Source organism: Nothobranchius furzeri, chromosome 1, assembly GCF_043380555.1.
Source record: "Nothobranchius furzeri strain GRZ-AD chromosome 1, NfurGRZ-RIMD1, whole genome shotgun sequence".
NCBI classification, from domain to species: Eukaryota; Metazoa; Chordata; class Actinopteri; order Cyprinodontiformes; family Nothobranchiidae; genus Nothobranchius; species Nothobranchius furzeri.
Genome location: NC_091741.1, coordinates 50,360,511 through 50,381,468, shown reverse-complemented (window position 1 = coordinate 50,381,468; position 20,958 = coordinate 50,360,511). Strand labels below are relative to the sequence as shown.

At 38.8% G+C, this 20,958-nt stretch overlaps 1 protein-coding gene across 1 annotated transcript in view; it reads left to right on the top strand.

The window, feature by feature from the left end:
- Positions 1-20,958, top strand: part of ccdc146 (coiled-coil domain containing 146) — an 89,301-nt gene that overhangs the window by 15,251 nt on the left and 53,092 nt on the right. The window contains 15 exon segments of the mRNA XM_015957976.3: positions 4,241-4,323; positions 5,981-6,193; positions 9,552-9,603; positions 11,759-11,841; positions 12,663-12,753; positions 12,994-13,067; positions 13,491-13,718; positions 13,813-13,902; positions 15,423-15,519; positions 16,337-16,429; positions 16,762-16,929; positions 17,082-17,170; positions 19,233-19,397; positions 19,510-19,585; positions 20,803-20,951. Coding sequence (XP_015813462.3) covers positions 4,241-4,323; positions 5,981-6,193; positions 9,552-9,603; positions 11,759-11,841; positions 12,663-12,753; positions 12,994-13,067; positions 13,491-13,718; positions 13,813-13,902; positions 15,423-15,519; positions 16,337-16,429; positions 16,762-16,929; positions 17,082-17,170; positions 19,233-19,397; positions 19,510-19,585; positions 20,803-20,951 — 1,751 coding nt within the window.

The following is a 20,958-nucleotide window of genomic DNA, read 5'->3' as shown; positions in this document are numbered from 1 at the left end:
GACGGGAGGGGCAGGACTATTGCAAAACACCATTTCACCAGAACCAAGACGGAGAGAAGAGTCTGGTTAGATGTGTCGGGAAGGCAGGTAAATGTGTAAAGATCAAATGTCGTTCCTTTAACATCCTTCAGGTAATATTCCTCACTTGCCCTAATCTGGAGTCAGCTCCTCTCCCTAAGGAGCAAAGTGACTCAGTGAACGGTCACTAGGCACTCAACTGACATTAGGGTGATGCTTTTTCACGCTTTGTCACTTTTTGCTGGGCTGAGTGTTTGTAAAGTTTCAAGACTTCTTTGTGACTTTTATTTAGTCTTTGAATCACCCAAACTAATCTCAACGGCCAAAAGGAATTTTTGGTTCAGTGAGACTCAGGAAAAAGTCACTAATGTGGTCATTTTATCCATGTAGGTTTAGAGTTTATGATGATGCATTTGCACTAAAGTGTATAATAGTTACTGCAGTGAACTTCTAATAATAATAGCAAAAATACAATTCTAAATATTAATTATAGTTATGTTAAAAATAGAGATGCATCCCTAAATCATATCAGAATCAGCCAATCTTCAGCAAATTCATCTACGGTCAGCCAGCTTAAATTTCAATACGTAGTTTATTTTTGGCCTATGAATGCACGAAGCTGCAAAAAAAAAATATATATATATATATATGTATATATATATATATATATATATATTTTTTTTTTTTTAATTCCCTAGGCTGCATATTCACTGTTTATAGGCACTTAACATCTTTCATGTGTGCGTTTTTATTTATAGAATCATAATTTGTAGATATTTCAGAAATACAAAAATACTATCCAGTTCCAGTTAATACTGTGACTGGAGATAAATCAGCATTGACCAAGATTTGTATCAGCTGTACATGAATCCGTGCATTTTAAACAGGAATATTTGTCACATACATATTTCAAAGTTAAAACAGATATTGTCCACCTAAGTGGAAATATGAAAAACTAACATAAAAACTATATTAAGTTCATCTCTGTTGTTGCTTGTGTGCATGATAAAGGGCTGTTGTCTTTTAGGATGTCCACAGGATGCCTGTAAGATTCAAACACAGCATTTCTACTCTAGTTCAGATTAAAACGAGCTTCATCTGTAGGAAAAACACTTTCCCTTCTACGATAGAGTAGGTATTCTATTTATTTTAACACTGCAAGCAAAATACAGGAGAGAAAAATTATATAAAACTGTTTATTTTAGACAAGCGTCTTTCCCATGGACACAATAGCAGAATTATTTGGTCGGAGCCGGGATCAAACCTGCAACTTTCTGATTACTGGACAACTCGCTCTAAATTTATGTGAGTATTTTTTCAAGGAGTGGAAAATTGAAAAAACATTTTTAAAATCTTATTTCTGATTATAACCATTGACGCTGAGATTTTCACACAGGCTGAATATGAAAATAGTCTCTCACCTATCTCCTGCATTAGCCGCTGATGTGATAGACGGTGAAACTTTAGGATTGGAAATTCCTCACAGATCTACGTCACACTGTCACTTAACATTCATGGAGTCACCCATCTTGACTCACGACAGGGAAGGCTGTTGTAGGTTCAGAGTTCAAGAAACAGCAGAGAGCGCTGATAGAAGCTAGCCGTTAGCATTCACAACTCTACCATACAGCACAACTCCTCCAGGATTGTGTTATTTGTGGAGATAAAACATCAGCATTGGACATCAGTGGCCAAGTTGCATTGCTGTTATCCAATCTGAGACGAGATGTCCAAATATCAGGAAGTATGACTCCAAAACCTTCTGCCTTAAGCTCAGCTGTGATGTGGCTCATTTCTAGCTCCTGGAAATGATGTATCTTTTTTTTGTGGTGACACCACCTCCTCCAAGTATGACTTACAAATAGGGCTGGGCGATGTGGCCTAAAATCAATATCACAATATATTGAGGATTCACTTTGTTAACGATAAATGGACGATAACTACAGGTATGCGCAGAAACAAAAGTTGTCCACTAGATGGGGCTGTCACATGTATTACGTTAAGTCACATTTTTACGTGACTCAAGGTGGTACAGCTTCTTAAAGGGACATGAATGTTGCCAACCTACACACATCTTTCCATTTTTTTATTATCAGATTTATTGACATGGGAACATTTATCTCGATAAGAGTCAGAAATTTCGATAAAGATACATTTTCTATTCATTGCCCAGCCCTAGTTACATAGCAATAATTCCTACTAAATACATGTATTAATTAAACAAGTGTTCCACACCTAAAGAAACGTGAAATTATAAATTTTACCAAAGCAGTCGATAATATCTCTTAAATGTTAAACCAAAGAGTATTTATCCTTGTGAAAACTTCTAAAATGAGCACCTTCCTCCATTCAGCAAAGGCGTTGTGGTGTTAACCAAAACTCTGGCCTCGCCCTGTAGCTCAGAGGCGCCAGCTGCTGATTGGATGAAGCGTTTTAACTGCTGTGGCCTCACCAATAATGGATTTGTGGATTAGTTCAGTCTAATCACAAACAATGAAGCCTTTAAAAAATAAGGCTGTAAAGTTGTTTTGTTTACTACAGTAATGGAGAGTCTTTAGTGGTTTTAGAATTAATGAAGTACCACAAATCAGCTCATCGTATAGAGATGGTGAGGCAATAATTATCTACTGAAACCAAATTTCCATCAAGCGCTCTCAGCTCGATTTGCGTGACACAGAGTTTATGACACAAAGCTAATGTTTTGGTCTGTTACGGGATTCAGAGTTATGAAATCAAAAGCTTTAAAATGCCCCATGCATCATGTTTTTGAAGAAGTGACACGGTTTTAGTAACATAAATGATCCACTGCCTCTTAGGAGAATCCTTCTTTACAGCACAAAACTTCCCCGAACAAAGCAGTTCCATCTGGCTGTGGGCTCTCCTCCAATTCAAACAGTGAGAAGGACACGAATGTAAAAACACAAAGCTGGTGTCTCTCTTCACCAGGCAGCGGAATGCAGGAGTCTGCCTCGCAGCCATTGTCATTATGTTTCCCCCTGAGGGTACGGAGTATTAATGCTCACATATATGTGCTGCGGAGGGCCTAGTGCAGGAGGTATAACGCTTGCTGGAGAGCATGCAGGAGAGGATGGACTGGTGCGTTCAAGTGCCTGCATTAATATCTTTTAGTAATTGTTCCCGCCTCGCTTTAGAAGGAGTTTGCCACACGTGAGCCTCGTGCAGCCGCCTCATAAAACCTTCCAGCTGCAGATAAGTGCTGGCAGCAGAAACGGCCTCAGGCTGCTCCTCACTGATAAATGTCCAGAGTACAGCCAGAATGTTTGTTCCACCTCTCATATCACCTGAACGCAGTCACAAAATCCTGATTACCTCCAATTATCATTTTTGTTCTTGGTAAAAGTCCAATTCAGGTGCTGGTTTTAGGGCAGAACGTCACATTTTCAGATGCTGCTCACAGTTTTTCATCACACTAGTTTGACCTCAGATGACGGAGCTTAAAACTATTAGAACAAATCATTTTAACGATCCACATCATTCACCGTTTTCATATCTCTGTCCTTTTTTAGACCTTGGAGCACGGCTTACGATGACAAACAATATATTGGGGTGAATCTGTGAACACAATAATCTGTCCCTGCCGTTTGAAATGGGGACGAGATATCATCCCGCGTGCGTGTTGGTGTGCTGTCGGAGAACCCGCTTCCCAATCCGACCAGAGATATCTTAAATCCTGCACCTCTCCGATACAGACGAGGCAATCCCTCATTACTCGTCCCTCTGCAGACCCGCCTCTGAAGATAAGAGAGCAGCACCTGTCCCCCGTTTCAACCCCTGCCAGACGCACACACAGCTGTATTCGTACGCTGTTTATGACTTTATAACCTTTTTGGTTTTGGTCTGCATTTATTAAGATCAGTTAGCAATTGCAGATGGGTGTGGTGTTTGTTTCTGATTTATTTGATAAATGTATCTAAGTTTGTGATAACTTCTGTAAAGATAACACTTTAGATCATTTTTATTTACACATAAGCTGGTTTGTTAATGAGCTGGTCACTAAAAGCACAGAAAATATTTAAACAAATTCCGAAAATGAATTTCAGAACCAAAGTAATATGTTTTCCTTTTTTAAGATTTGTCACAAAATATTGCTGTGTATTGATCAGTAAGCAGTTTTAAATTTCCCATAACTTTTTTTAACAGACTGAGTTATCTATTTTCTTCTTTCTGGTATTTCTAAAAATGGTTGTTTTCTGTTTTTCAGATGTTGTCACTCAACAAAATTAACCAGACGACTGCAGCAAAACTGAAAGCCAACTTCAAACTACTCCATCAAACCTTGAAATGGTATTTTGTTTTTTCTTACCAAGTATTGACTTAATAGTTGACTTTTAAGATGCTGAGCACACAACATTTGAACGATTAATAATAAAATGTGTCTTAAATCCTTCTTATCACTTTAATTTACTACCCTGCATGACAAGGTTTTCTCCTCATCAGATTAATTTGTGATCATGTTAAAAGCACAACTATGGAAAAGGGCATTGCGTCTGTAATTCTCATGTTAAAAGAGATTTTAAAACCTAGAAGTCCAGTAAAATTCAACCACTTTATTTACTATTCACACACCTACCAACCCAGATGTGGTTTGTCATGCAGGAAGTAACAGGAAGGAAATCTCCAAAATCTGATGTGATGGAGTAAGGGTCTCAGATCCACTCTTATCTCCCTAAACTGTCAGAACAGGATAAGTTCTTTAACATTCAAGATGTATTCTCAGATTTATCAAGCCATCAGCACGATTGCAAAAGGAGTTCTAAAGTTTTTATGAGGTCATCAACTGATGGAAGACTTTTAAAAACCAAATAATCCACTTCTGTATTCAGAATTCGAAAGAGGTATTTTGAACGCATTCGCAGTGGTCTATAGAAGGAAGGAATGCCTTGTAAGTCGTACTCTGGGGAAGAAAAGTTTTGGTGAGCCTGTTTGAGAATGGAGAGTTCAGCTGGAGGAGAAAGCTTCACACAGCAAGATTTGGAGTTGTATTTCCTGATGTTTGGAGATCTTGCTTCGGAATGGATAACAGCAACATGACTCTGATTCTATTTGCTCTGCAACGTTGATGTTTTATCCCCACCATTAACTCAAGCTTGGAGGAGATCTGCTGTGTGGTGGAGTTGCTAATGCTAACCATCAGCTTCTGCTAGTTGAAACGTTCTCTGCTGTTACCTGGACGCTAAACCTGGCTGCATGGTGGCGCAGTGGTTAGCACTGTTGCCTCGCAGCACGAAGGTTGCAGGTTCAAAACTCAGCTGCGGCCTTTCTGCGTGGAGTTGCGTGTTCTCCCCATGCATGCGTGGGTTTCCTCAGGGTACTCCGGTTTCCCCCACAGATCACAACATGCCCTATAGGTTATAGATTGTAAGTCGCTTTGGATAAACGCGTCTGCCAAATAAATAAACATAATAAACATAAACATAAACCGACAACAGCCTTCCTCATTGTGAGCCAAGATGGAAGAGTCATGAGTGTTAAGTGACAGTGTGGCATAGATCTGTCAAGCTTTTCAAATCCTAGAGTTTCACTGCCTATTTTCTGTCAGAAGGCAATGCAGGAGATGGGTATAGGAGACTATTTTCATGTTCAGCCTGCATGTTAAACTCAATCATTGCCACAAATAATAAGGCTTCTCAGTGAAGGGCCTCTTTAACTATGGTAAATGCATAAAATTAACCAGCGCATAATTTTATTAGAGATAAAATGTGATATAAATTTATAGATGTAATGTAAGATGCTTTACTAAAAAATGTGTTTGTCCATAATTATTTCATTTCTACAGGGTTGGATATTTGAAAGTGCGCTTGTGAAGGACATTTTTGCTAAGTTTGACATTTCATCACAAATCCTCTGGCACTGGCCTATATTATTTCTGTGAATGGTGTTCTCTGTCTCACAGATAAACAGTTAATAATAAAATGCCTAGTCCCATTGTTTCATCCAACAGCTCCCAGAATTCAGAGATCCGACTTTTGGGAGAGGCAAAAAGACATCGGGTTAAGCTGAAGAAGCTTCAGTCTGAAGTAGAACGATTGGAGCAGAGCAGCTCCGAGGATCCTGAGAGTGAGGTCAGCAAGCTGATGCGACAGCTCCTCCAGGCTTACAACCAGCTGAAAGCTGCTGAGGAGAGAGAGTACGAAACCCATCACGAACTGAAGTGGTGAGCGCACACGGTTTCAGTCGGCCTTACAGTCGAATTAATCACATGCTTTAGTTGGAAACATGCAAAGTGTCACAACCGAGAGAAACACAAGGGACGAGAGAGAGCGAGGGCAAAAGACAGAAGTGAAATTGGAGTGCTGGAAAGAGAAGTTGCTATGACAGGAAAGCTTACGTGTGCAGTAACACACACACACACACACACACACACACACACACATGCACAGCTGTAACTGGGGACCAAATAGCTCCATGAGGCAGCATCTTTTTATTGACTTTGGACTGAGGTGAAGGTGAAAGAATTACAGACATAAACACCAATGCTGTTTGCGCCTCACTTGGCTGACAGGAGTTTATTCCTGAAAACAAAAACAATAATGCTCAAAAAATGTATGCCTAAAGGATGTTCTTCTTTAGTCTCACCTCATAAAAACTTCCTCTCCTCTTCTGCAGGTTTCCATTTTGTAACCCTCTTCCAACTCACTCAAATCCACTCGTCCAGAAGGTCAAACACGTCCACTGTAACAGGAAAGAACAAACTCTGTTTACCCCCCCCCCCCCCCGCACACACACACACACATGCACACACGTTCTCTATACACAAACGTCACTGAGTCAAGTGCCAAAGGGAGGTTGCTGGAACATCTCTAGGAAACACGATAACACACCCCGGTGGTTCCCTGAATATTTTGACAAATATTTTGACTTATGGCTCTTGAAAACAGCGTAACATACTCATGACCTCACGTTGTATGGAAAAATGTTGGACAATCATTTATCAGTCAGTGTGTGTAACATTCCTGCATTCCATTCAGCCCAACGCGTCTTTAAAAAGGATAAATGAGAAATGGTCCAATATGGTGTGAAAGAAGGGGGAGATTCCACAAAAGAGGGTAAAGGGGAGGATTGAATAATAATTCATATCATAATAGATTTATTATTGTCATACACATTATTGCTGTATAAGTTAAAGGCCAAGTTTAATGCTATATTGTGCTAAATTTTTGTTGAGAATTATCAGAGAAATACTTGTTTGGTAAGCCATCTTATATACCATATGTAAATACATAGTCTGGCCACAACCATTAGACTCAGGACAAGATCTACCATTGTCTCTGCACACAGTTGGACAGCACTAGGACCAAAAAGGACAATATAACAAAATCATAGCGACATAAATCATTCAACGGACAGTCTGCCATAAACCATCAAAGAAGAAGTACCTCTATCTGCTCATGTCTTAAAGAAAAGCCCAAGTCCAAATGTCATCATAATTAAAATCAGCCTTAATGGTGCTAATGGCTCTCTGCAAACACAGAGCTCTGTGACTGGCCAGGCCAACGCTTAGTTGAGCTAACGCTGAAGCTACAATGTAGCGTGGCTAGGCCAACCTGCAGAGCAAAATCTTTTGCGACTTCTATGGTTTGCGTAGACTTGTAAGCTATATATTTGGCCCAATATTGGAAATAGCTTGATTTTTTTAGATGACAATACGACTTGAGAAAGACTTTTCTCCTTTTACGTGTCCACTTTTGTCCTCATTATCTCAAACTGATTGAGTTTCAACTAGTTTCATGTTTTCCAAAGTTGATTTTCTGTGGCCACCATCTTTGATGTGGTTGACTCGTAACGTTATCCAGTTGTTGATATACATTCAAAAACCTTTCAGAATGTTCTGTCCAGTGGTTCATGGGAAACGAGGCCACCAAACAGGGTTGGCTTTGACAGGAAATGTTCAAACTGCAATCTGAGATGTTACAAAAAGTGTATACAATGTACCGCAACACCAACTTTTAGTTAATTGTCTGTAAAATTGACTTGTTTACTTTTTTTTTCTTTTTTGTATTTTCCATTGTCATTTGGCTGTGGCGGCCATCTTGATTTGGCTTGGCTTCAAAACTGTGCGGTGGTTACTTCCCTAGAGTTTAAAATCTCTCAGCAGATACTTTGCTATGGTGGCAATTTGTTGAATTAATGGCAAAAACCTTCCTGATCTTTCTGTAAAATTGAGATAGAAATAAGAAAGCTTTTATTGTCTATTTCTTCACCTGCACTAGACAAAGGAGTTGAAATTACCTCTCTTGCTGTCCCAATGCGCAAACACAAGACACAATAAGACATGACAGGACAGTAAATAACAAAAACTGAGATTTAGCTGCTTTTGATTACTTGTGACGGCCATTTGCATGTCCATCCAGGGGAATCATTCTGTAAGATTTATTTAAGTTTCTCACATGATATGATGTGAGATATTTTGCTAACAAACACATGACCAAAACAAACCTATAGTTCTAGTAAAATAATCCAATTTTCTTTTATCATATCTATGTTTGATTTTTGTGGTGTTTCATATTAAACACACTTTATTAAACATAAAGTCTCCTCTATATGTAAAAAAAAAAAAGAAAAAAAGCATTATGATCTGTAGTATAGAGGGTTTTACTGCTGATTCACAGAGTTGTTGGCCCAGCAGTAACTGAAAGATTAAATAAAAACCACTCACAGGATGTTCTCCGCGGATGCAGTAATCTACAGTGTAACACACTGAGTGTGCATGTTATTTATGGTATCTTTTTGCGAGTGAGCTTTATTCTCTCACTGCCTCAGTTTCTCCTTCCACTCCTTCCTCCATCCCCTCTAGCAGAATCTATTCTCTCTCTCCCCTACTTTTATTTATTTATTTTTCAATTCTCCACGGTTTGTTTTCCTTTCTCGCCTGTTTTCCACATGGCCATCAGCCTGCAGATACTCAGCATGAAAATTAGCTCTTTTAAAAACTGTCGCTTTCTTTATCTTTAGCCAAACGTGCGCAGGAATTCAGCACATTTTTTCTCCTTGATCCAGCATTCAAGCAGTTTTTCTCGGTATCAGTTAATATCCAATATATCAAGTTGTCAGGAAGATTAATATCATTTGCTTTGTGAAATGTGCTACCATACAGTATGTGCTGTTGTAAGGTTTTTCATAATGACATAGCTGACTTGAAATTATTTCATACAAACTCTAATCGACTGCTCAAAAAGCATCTGCCGCAGGGAAATGAAAAATTCACAGGAATTATGATCTCAAATGCACATTCGTACTGTGTGGTGGAACCCGAGATTTATGTGCTTACGTAAGACGAAGCCAGTGTGCTGGTGCATTTGTATGCTACCAGTGTGTCTAACAGGACGCCACATAAAATAGACTTCTGCTTCTTTTCTTCTCCAGTGGGCTTTTTAACTTAGTCAGATTCCCAAAATGTTGATTCACTTTTGTTTCAGTGCATTCCTCTTTCCCTTGAATCTGGAACTGAAACTTGTCATTTATTTCTCTCTCTGATGTTTTTTTTTCTTTTGTATATTGCCTCACACGTGCAGTCTCTGGGAGGAAAAGCAATGTCTGGAAAAAGATGTTAAAACCAAACCTGCTGTAAGTTATTCTTGCACATTTCGGGTAGCGTGAGTTGCATGAATTATCGCTGTCATACCTGACTAAAAAATGTTATGTGTAAGCTTTACATAAAAGCCTGCAGCCAGGTTTCATACATACAAATGAAGACTGGATGTTTTCCTTTAAAATGTAATAAGATTTTATGTCATTTTGCTCAACATTTAAGTTAAATATTTTTATGGTAAATGGCCTGTACTTGACATATCATCTTTCAGGGTTCTATAACCCCCCAAGATGCTTCGCAACACAATCAGTCATTCCCTCATGCACTCATCCATTCACATGCTGGTAGTGATGAGCTACAATTCAATGAGCCACAGCTGGCTGCCGAACACCTCTGGTCCCTCTGACCGCCAGCAGGCAAGGAGAGTAGAGTGTCTCGCCTGAGGAACCCTCCAGTTACGAGGCGGGCAATAAAGTTCTCTGCCACCGTCTCCATCGTTTAAAGTTTTAAAACCTATTGTCACGTCTAAAACGGTCTTGGTTGAAATGGTCGTTAAAGATTCACTGAGCTGCAACAAATTAGCAAGCTGTATTTTAAAGAAGTTCTTAAATGGTCTCGCTGGAGTTCTTGGTTTCCTTGCATGAATTGCAAGGCTTTGCTCTTGCATGGAACATGTTCAAAATATTTTTGGACATAAGTGCCCTCAAATGAGTCCTTAGTGATATCTGGGGCAACAAAGAAGTAGCGAACTGTGGCTAACTTGGTGGGAGAACAACTGTCCCTACATCCGGAAGATTCAAGCGTCACACGTCCACATTCACCGATTTTTAGTATGCTTTTGTGTTGCTGTTTTTAACTTACTTGTATGTGCTGGTTTTGTAACTTTTATTTTAGACCCCCTTCAAAAATGAGATGCTACGTCTTAAGGGGATTTTCGTTTTCATATAAATACATTTTTTTGGGGTGTGAATAAGTTCTCTACCGGGAAAAGTTGCCATAATTGTATTTGTATAGTTCACATCCCTCATTTGTCACGCTTCTTTTCCCAGCAAAAGCACATAACCTTTGAGTGACAGTACTACAACAAATTAGAGTATCCAACTAGTTGCTAAAAGTTGCAGCCCATTCAACCCAGATGAAACACGTTCTGTTAGCAGTTTTTCAGACAGAACATGTTCTAGAGGTATATCTATTATCTCTTTGCTTTGCTTAGAGTTTTCTTAATCCCAACACTTATTTTAGTTCAGACAAGTCTTTTATTTATTTATTTCAAAATTTAAGCAAGCATACATTTTCTATGTTTGATATTTTCTATAAGTTTTATTGAAGGGAACCAAATACGTCATTTTATGGACCCATTATATTAAACTCCCAGCCTCCGCTGGAAGTCGTGATGCCTCAGGGCGTATTAACCCTGCATTACTTCACATTGTGAGAATTCCATCACATTTCTGTGGAGCATTTTCAAATCTTACCAAGCTACACCGCCTTACTTTTGAGACATTGGCTAGAAAAAGGAATTGAAACATGCCATTTTCTGTAAGGAAGAAAAAAAATTGATTTGAAGGAGATGAATAAACTCAAGACCCTTGGGTAAATCGCAATAGCATTGCATCAAACTCTATCAAATCTGTTGCCTGCGCTGCTGAAGAATTTATACTCTGAGACTGGAACGACTGGAATAAATTTAGAAGCTCGCTTCTGTAACATTTGGAGGTGTTTTGATACCTTTCAAATGTTAAAATATTTTCTGATCATTCCAAGTGAGCCAAGGTTTGTCTGGCACTTCCACTGGCCCAGGGGCCTTGAAATGGAGAAAAAGCCCATGGTGAATATTTAAACACATGATTGGAGCCAAAACTATACAGTTTCGGAGAACTAATTTGCTTCTTGTTGAAAAAGAAAATAACTGCACTCACTGCATCAGCACATAAAACCAAACCATTTAATTAATTCAGGAAAGTTCATAATATTATGGGTGCTGTGGAGGAAATTATTCCTGCTAAATAGAGTCAAGCATGTTGAGTTGCTTAAAATTTGCATCAATCCGTGTCTCCTAGACACAGCCGTCACACATAGTGATGGTGTTTCTAATCCTACACCTAGAGTCTGTGAAGGGTTTGTAGCTTCAGCTCAGCGACATCATCACCCTAACTGGACTCTGTTGATATGTGATTCTGGGTCCTCCAGGAGCTGGAAAGCAACACAAAGGCCTTAAAGGATGAATGTGAGGATCTGAGGAAAGAGGTGGCCCTGAGACAGCTGGATGTCAGGTAATGCATCTTGAAGATGTAGATTAGAGATGCATTTTTATCTTTCCTGAGCTTGAGGGGGCTTATTCAGATGCTAACTCTAACAAGGCCTGTTAGGTGATTAAATCAAACACGAGTTTGCATTTTCATATTTCTGTTGCCCTGTGATGAGTCGGCAACTGGAATAAAAATGGAATAAGCCTATCATCTAATTTATTTTATCATTCTATTTAATTTTTAATCCACACTGATTTCTGTAGATTAATATTTGTATATATACTCCTCCCATTAATCTGTTTCTTGTTCTATTTGATCAAAAACTAAATTCTGAGTTGGATTGTTATAGTTTTATTTTAATTACGAATGGACATATTTTGTTGTATTCTTCTCCATGTCTTGCTTTATGACCGAGTACTTATACATTCATATTTGATTTAATTAATGAATCTATGAATTTATTGACATGTCATTCCATCTAATTTAAATGAAGTTGAACCAAATTAGCACCAATATATATTTATAAACATTAAGTTTTCCTTCTACAATTATTATTAATTTAGTAAACAAAAAAAATTCATATACAGTTATATAACCAGATTAAACTAAACAGATTTCATTTTAATTTACCAGTTTTCTTCTTTTTGTTTTTATGTTCTTTTTGTTGTTTATCTGTTTATTTGCTGTCCTTTGTATGTAAATTTTTAAATGTTTTTTAAACATAACTTTACTCAGTTGGCGTTTTTTTTTCTATGTTTGTGTCTTCAAATGGCGCCTGTTTGATAAGAATCACCACAGCTGTTTAAAATATGGTTCATTTACTTAAATTCTCATCATGCGTTCAGAAACCTGTCGGAGGACGTTGAAACACATGAAATGTTGGTACTGAAACACGATGAGCTGGAAGAAATGAAGAAGATCATCGCACTCAAAGAGGTGTGTGTGTGTGTGTGTGTGTGTGTGTGTGTGTGTGTGTGTGTGTGTGTGTGTGTGTGTGTGTGTGTGTGTGTGTGTGTGTGTGTGTGTGTGTGTGTGTGTGTGTGTGTGTGAGTGAGAGAGAGAGAGAGAGAGAGACAGAGACAGAGAGTGAGAAACTACAAGTACTTCATTAATTAATAACCTTTTCATCTGCTTTTTCTCATGTTGTGTTTTATTTGACTGCATTGTTGTTACAAGGCTGAAAAAGCTGGAATTATCGGGATAAACAGCCAAATATTAAAGGAGATGGAGAGGAAACGCTCCGAGTGGGAGTGAGTACAGCTAACTCAACTCAATGTAGATCCAGCAGCATGAAGCAAGTGGTCCATGGCCATTCACCAGAGGCTTAAATGTGATAAATGGCAGCAAAACATGCTTAAAAAATCACCAGAGCTGCTTTAAAGAGTAACTTCAACCACCAGCTCCAGATTTTAATCATTAATTTTTGAAAAGGAGTGCTGCTGTAGCATGGTTAACATGTAGCATCAAAGCAGTTCATCTTTTTTATGTTTATTTAAACTTTGATGTTTGGTTTTCAAGTCATGTGAGGAAACCGCCTGTACGAGCAATACGAGCACAGGCTAATTAGAAATTCAAAAAGCTGAAAGATTCAGTGAGTTCATGCAAAAGATGCAGCAAATCCTAATAACTGTTCATGAGTTTTATGTGTTTTTATTTCCCAAAATAAATTCCAGAGCTGACATGAAGAAGATGGAGTCATTAAATCTGGAGGGATCAGAGACGGAGCATGAGGTGAAGGTGGTGGATGAGCGTAACCAGTCCCTGAGGATGATGCGGGAGGAGGCGATTCAGGAGCTGGAGGGTCTGAAGGCCCAAACAGAGGTTTGCTTGAAGGAGCAGAGACGGCTACTGATGGAGCAGGAGGTCAGCAAAGAGGAGATGGCTGAACTCCTGGGAAACAGGTGGCGACTTCACTCAAGAAGACTAAAAGTGCCTTATTTTATATTTATAAGAAGTAAAGGATCTGCTGCTGTAAAGTAGGGTTTTGTTTACCAGAGGTATCTTGGAAATGAAGCTGCAGAACCTGATGAGTGACAGAAAGCACCTGTACGAGAGGCGATCTGTGCTGCTCAGGGAGAAAAGCAGGTACTAAAGGAAGTCTGACTCGCCATCTCTCCCACTTTTCCACACATTGTATTCAGTTCTTCTCCAAACAAAGTAGTTGTTACATTTGAGCTGTGCTAAATGCTGAGGGGAAAATTTCCTCCATTTCTAAATGTGTTTCTGTGTCGAAGGTATAATTGTTTTGAGTGTTATAAATCTGACTGAGCTAAGTAAAGTATTGCACATCCTTCAGGACTGATAAGCTAACTGAGACCAAAGCGTATTCCTGCAACAACCTCATGAGACCTGAACCTTTCTTCAGTTCTTATTTTTATTTAAACTTAAACAAAAATATAAAATAAATTGGAAAACATTTTCCTAAATTGTATTAATTAGAAAAAAATATTTTTAACTGAGGCTGAGTTTCTCTAATGAAACATTATATTGGATAAACAGAATAAAATATCATAATGGAAGAGCACATGTCTGCATCTGTGGATGCCAAACCACAGCCAAAGGAGCCTAAACAACTCCTATTTTTTAGCAGTTTGTGCAAATATTACTTCATAAGAAATTCCTGCCAGACTCGACCTTTGCACCAAAGTGCTACATCCAGTTGCCATTCTGATATTTAATAAATATTTTAGTTATTAGTCATCAAAATTAGTCATTCAGAACTACAACAGTAAGAAGGAAGACAACCACCCTTCCTCTAATGTTGGAGGCATACTACCGTAATAAGTGTAGTAAGTGCTCCCCACCATAAAACACCAGCAAGGGGGCTAACACCAGAAATAGCAATGTATTCACCCACTTGTCAACTTACTGTGTATAACTTGTCTTCGGTTGTCCTCTAAAATCTTCTGGCACGGATCCATAACCAGCAGCAGCCATAAAACTCATGGAACAGTATAGTCACAAAGTTACGTTTTGTGGAAAATAATGGACTGCGGTACCCACATTTGACCACAGGATGTCATTCTTACATGTTGCACCTTTAAGAATGTAAAACTGACTTCTTTAAAAAATAAATGTATAAAGTGAAATTAACAGCAGATTAAACCTTTAGGAAATACAGCTGTATGAACCACTTCATTTAGTTATTTGTTGTTGTTTGTTTGGATATGGTAACATTGCAGTTTGGTCTTGGCTGCACATGGACTAGCTTGTCGTAGTCCTGAGGGGGAAAAAGCTGCTTCTCTAAACAAAGTCTGTTCGAGAAGCAGTCCGCAGTCAGTGAGATAACCTTTTCAAAGAATCGTAAAAAAATGGGCCAAAATTCCTTTTTTCTATAAAATTTTCTGACGTGCGGTGGATTTGAGTAGACCTGCTCTTCTGAGAGCTACAGCTGGTTCCTAATATGCACAGAAAACAGCATTTTTCCATAAAGTTTGCCAGATTGCAGCCCTACTCTTCCATGTCTTTGCTTGTGCATTGCTACATTTTTTGCCTCGTTTAAACTTGGCAGGAAACCCTAAACAACAATGGATGACTCTGGTAGAAATGTGAAGATGATGAGCATTATAAATATTTTAAAGACTCTCTTGTTTGTTTCTCCTCAGGCAGACGCAAGCCCTCACCAGGATGGAGCAGGCTCTGGCCGTGGCTTCTGAGCAGCTGACACACACACAGGCCGTCTACAAAGAGCTGCAAGCACAGGTGTTTTAACTTTATTTTAAAGCAGTTGGTCCTGATGTTTTAATTTAATATATGTGTAAATGCTTCACTTCTAATTAAAGCTTAAAATATTCAGAGTTGACCCGTAAACCTCTAATAGGAAGCATTTGCAGCACATTCTGTCATTTGTATAATGATTTTTGTTTTACTTTGAGAAAAGATTTTCCAGATCTGGCCACAGGTATCTGTACTACACCCTCAGGGCTTTAAAACTCCTTTATCTTCCTGTTGTTTTGCAGTTTATTTTCACAGTTTTTTGACTAGAATGCAAAATTAAAGGGAAGATCAAAACTATTTGGAAATGCGTCAGCACGTCTCTCAACGGCACAAAAAAAAAAGGTGACAGGAAATCAACGTGACGCATTAGGAAAGTCTCAGTTTCACACAACTGTGACAACTAAGCTATTGTACAATGTGATTCACTCCATTTAATTGTCAATAATTAGTCCCAAATGACTAGCTGCTCATAATAAATGTGGCTGTGACAGCTGTTTAGAGGAGTTCGTGGGTTTTACCACAGAAAGGCATCTCATTCTAACGGATGTGATTAATGGCTTTAATATTTCCATAGAATTGTGGTCTGAATTTATTATACATTATGCTTTATTAAGTGCTTCACTCATACAATTGGTATTGTTGCATTCTTTCTGAAAGGAACCCCGAGTTTTATATTTGCTGTTCACGACACAAAGCTAGTGAGTAGTGAGAAGTCAAGGTGTTTTCCTGCACGGTTGCAGAGGAAAGATCTCATCTTGAGATGAAAATTTGAACAATTTTTTTCTCTACTCTGAATATTCAGTTAGATGCTGTTCCCAAACGGGAGACCGGTATTCAGCAAAGGTTGGAGCTTCAGAAAGAGGTGGATGCTCTCAAAGCCAGCTTTGAAAAACAGGTGGGGGTATGTGGCTAAAGCTGTGATAGCCTAAAGCAGTTTCTACCGGGTTTTGTGTTTTTAACATACAAGCCTTGATTCGTTTGTTACATCACTTTGTCTGTTTAGCTTTCCAGAATAGATACAGTATTTATTAAAAATTTAAAAGATATTCTTTCATGGTTTATTATGTTTCTCCCATTAGAAAACTAAAATTCTCTCATGGAGAACTCTCAGCAGTCATCTTCATCCCTCGTATTGATTGACTTATCTGTTTTCCTGCTGTCAAGAACTTTTCAGTTTCACCCAAGTTTTCATGAGTTTTTACTGGAGAAATGTGTTCCCCCCATCAGCTTGCTCTGGCTGAAGAGGAAAGCCAGAAGAAGCAGCAGTACGGGATGGTTCAGGAGCTGCTCGGGGAGTCGAACCGCCTCAGAGAAGAGCTCCACAACCTCAGATGTCTGAGACAGATCAGAACCGAGGAGAGGAGCCAGAAGCACCATAGACTGCTCAGGACCAAGGCACTATCACACAAACATGCATTTAAATAAACATGATCTCTGCATTGCTTGCTTTTGTTTATTTAGTCAAAATGTCAGACAACACCTGCAAGTGCAGACAAAACAGATGTGATGATGGTGGAATTTTTTTTTTCTGCATAATCTCCCCACAGCATCTGAACGAGCGCATCCAGCAGGAGCTGAGAGAGAAAGACCTGATGGTGATGGACCACAACAAGCTCTACACAGGGCTACAGCACAGGTAGGTGTGTGTGTGTGTGTGTGTGTGTGTGTGTGTGTGTGTGTGTGTGTGTGTGTGTGTGTGTGTGTGTGTGTGTGTGTGTGTGTGTGTGTGTGTGTGTGTGTGTGCGTGCGTGTGTGTGTCCTGATAAAGATGACGCTGCACACAAATCCGTGTCTTGCTAATTGGTCATACTTGAGTGTGCAGACACAGACTAATGCCTACAGCGCCTCACAGCACAACAACAAGCTCTTTGGATACATTCATTAAGGTCATGTTAACAGACGGCGTCCCGACGTTGTTGCACTCAACATGGAACCAATTTCCCAAAATCAAAACAAAGCAGGAAAAGAAAGAGAAGGATGATAATTAAAAGTTGTTTATCTTCTCACACTTGTAATATTTACCAGTCATTGTTCACACTTCTCAAATTTTAAATCAAAACTGATTGAATCCATGAGTTGTCATCTAGCTAATGTTTGTAATCTACTGTTTGTTTGAATTAAAGAGCTAGTCACCCCCAAATCACATTTTTTTTGCTGATAAACTATATAAAGGAGTGTCTAACCATGCTACAGACACGTGTAGACAGTAATTTGGCAGCTCAGTGCATCTTGGTTAAAATTCAAATATTCTGCCTACAACTGTCAGTGTTGCGCCGTCGTCAGGGAAAATTCTGCACTGTATCTGAATTTAAATCGGCCACCGCTATTGGCTAAGAGGTATGCTATGATGTCATCTGGTACATTATGATGTCACAATGCCATTGTGAGCCTGTGTGTGTGTGTATTTGTTAGCGGCTCCGCCCTCTCGCTCTGCCAAGCAACAGCAGTTGTTGCATTTTTCAAACATGAAGTGGGAGTGGAGTAAGTTTCTTGTAGGGGGTGACTTGCTCTTTAAATACTCTAATTTTGAATTAAAATTACTTTGTGGCAGTGGTGAACCTATTGTTGGACCTTTCTTAACAAAAACAAAAGTAAAAAATATTGTTTGGTATAGTTTTTTCTTCATTTTTTTTCTTTTATGGCCTTTTAAGCAAGCTTGTCAGGGGCCGAACTATTTTAAATGAGCAACAGGAAAAAGAAATCAGAAAAATCAGGGTTTTATTCACCCAATTTAACAAAAAATACAAAAATGACAAAATGGGGCCCCTAAAAGAGGTCAACTTAACTAGAAAGCTTTACAGCAACATAACCTTAGCAAACAAAACATCAACTGACCTTCAACAGGAAACACTAGGGAGGTATGGAACAATCAGGTCACTGATTATTAAGAGCTTTATATGTGAGAAGGAGGATCTTAATTTCTTTTCAGAATATAACAGGCAGCCAATGTAAGGAAGCTAAGACAGGAGAGATATGATCTCTCTTTTTAATTCTCATCAGAACTCTAGTTGCATCATTTTGGACAAGCTGAAGACTTTTAACTACATTCTGTTGACTTCCTGAGAGTAATGAATTACAGTAATCCAGTCTTAATGTAATAAATGCATGAACTAGTTTTTCAGCATCACTCCTGGAATGTATGCTTCTAATTTTAGCAATATTCCGAAGGTGGAAAAAGGAAATCCTACAAACCAGTTTAACGTGGGATTTGAATGACATGTCCTGGTTGAAGATAACATTCATTATTTCGTTTTATCTGGGAACCCATCTACCAGTCCATCGCAGCCGGAAGTAAATATGTATATGTATATATATACATATATATATATATATATATATATAAGAAGCCTAAGTCACACCCATCTACTTCCGAATCATGGGCCCCCAGAAGAAAGAGAAATTGCAACCAAATAGGGCTGAAAATGTATTTTTCTAATTCCACTTGTGTAGGCGTTTTGTCTTCGCTAGTATGATTTCAGCATTATTGTTTGTATTCCAGCCAGTAGCCACTTTTGCACCCCTTAAAAATATTTATGTTGTTTTATGGGTATATCTAAATAACATTAGCTATATCGTAAGTAGATACAAATATGCTTGCTGAACAAAGGCATACAGATGTGAATTACCTGTCATAAACCTGATATTAAGATCAATAGTTTATCTGTAGCTTAGCTTATTATTCTTTATTTTCCCCTCAGATTATCACAATATTCAAAGCTGTGTGATCTAATCACGGAGGAGAAGAACAAGTATGTCCGACTGAAGGAGACTGCCTCACAGACTATCACAGAATTGACGGAGCAGATTAAAGTCCTGGAAAACGAGATGGAAATGCAGCACGCTATCACTGTCAGCAAGGACAGGTGCGTTTGACAGTTTCCTCGGTACAGTTGTCCATAAAAATACCGTCACAAGGCTTAGTTTAATGTGCAACCACATCAGCTTAATCTGGCTCTTTCCACATGTCTGTTCCAGATCACTCACAAAGACTCGTATGGAGGTTTCTAATTGCTCCAAAACCAGAGACAAACTCCGTAATGACATCTCAGAGGTCCACACAAAACACACAAGAGGGAGAAAATGTCTTTGTCATAAACTCGAATCATCAGTCACACTTAAACAGATTAAGCCAAACAACACAGTGATTGGTCCAGAATTAGAGAAACGCTCTCAGCAAAATCAATACTAAACAATTAAAACCGTTGAAACTGCTGCTGATTTTGTTAGCAAGTGTGCTCCAACTTTTTAACGGGGGCTCGTTGCTCTTGTTTTGAACCTCTGCAGAGGGAGAAGCAAGCACACATTCAGTCTTGTCTTTTTGCTTTTCACAAGGCACTTGAACGGTAAAGCACACTTTACAAGAGTGCGTGAATGTGCAGTGGTTAAAACCCTCCCGCTGTTTTTTAAAGTCATTTTCTACGGCTGTGAGGAAACATTACATGCTGCTTGCACTTCCAAATTGCTTTGGCAATTAGATATAATACATAGGTTTTTTTTGTTTGCTTTTTTTTTTTTTTTACATGCAGACTAATATATGCAAGAGTTGATGCTATCCAGCTGTAATTTATGCCAAGCAACGTCTGCTAAACACTCCCAAAGTAAAACAAGCAAATGATATAAAGAACAAAGAGATTTATTACAGAGCTGGTTATGGCCTGTCAGAGGTAGTTTATACACATAGGAGCAGAGCTGGATGCCCCCATCTGCTTCTTTTATGCTTCATATGCCACATATCAATAGAGGGGACAGTAATAGTGAAAATACATGAGAAAATAAACTCACTGATTATTAGGTACAGCAGAAGACCTCACTGAGTTTATGCTAAGAACAGGAAACTGCAGCTTCAATTTACTCAGGATCACCAGGATCGATGAGTTTCGATTTTAGATACAACATTCAGATGGTCGGGTCAGAATTTGGTGTTAACAACATGAAAGCATGAATCCATTCTGCCATGCATCGATACTTCAGACTGCTAATGTAAATGTTAAATGGCCTGGATTTATGTAGAGCTCCACAACTCCCCCAAGGCACTTTACAACACACCAGTCATTCACCCATTCACACACTGGTGGGGATGAACTAAAGTGCAGCTGATAAATCTACAGCAACTCTAACCCTACCATTTCCATGTTGACCAGAACCACTGAAGAATGTTTCCAACACTTTGTTGAACTTTTGACATAAAAAAATAGGATCCAACTCAGTACTAATGAGGTACACTTATTATATAAATACCCAAATTTTCTGTTTCCTAATATCTTGTAGGTCACCTGGATGCAACATCAGCTCAGCCAGCAGAGCAAAGACAATGAACAAGAACTCACACAACTGCAACAAATGATTAAACTCCAACGGGGGGTGCTTCTGGAGGTCAATACAAGACTAGACAAGGCCACTCAGCGACAGACATTTCTGTAAGTT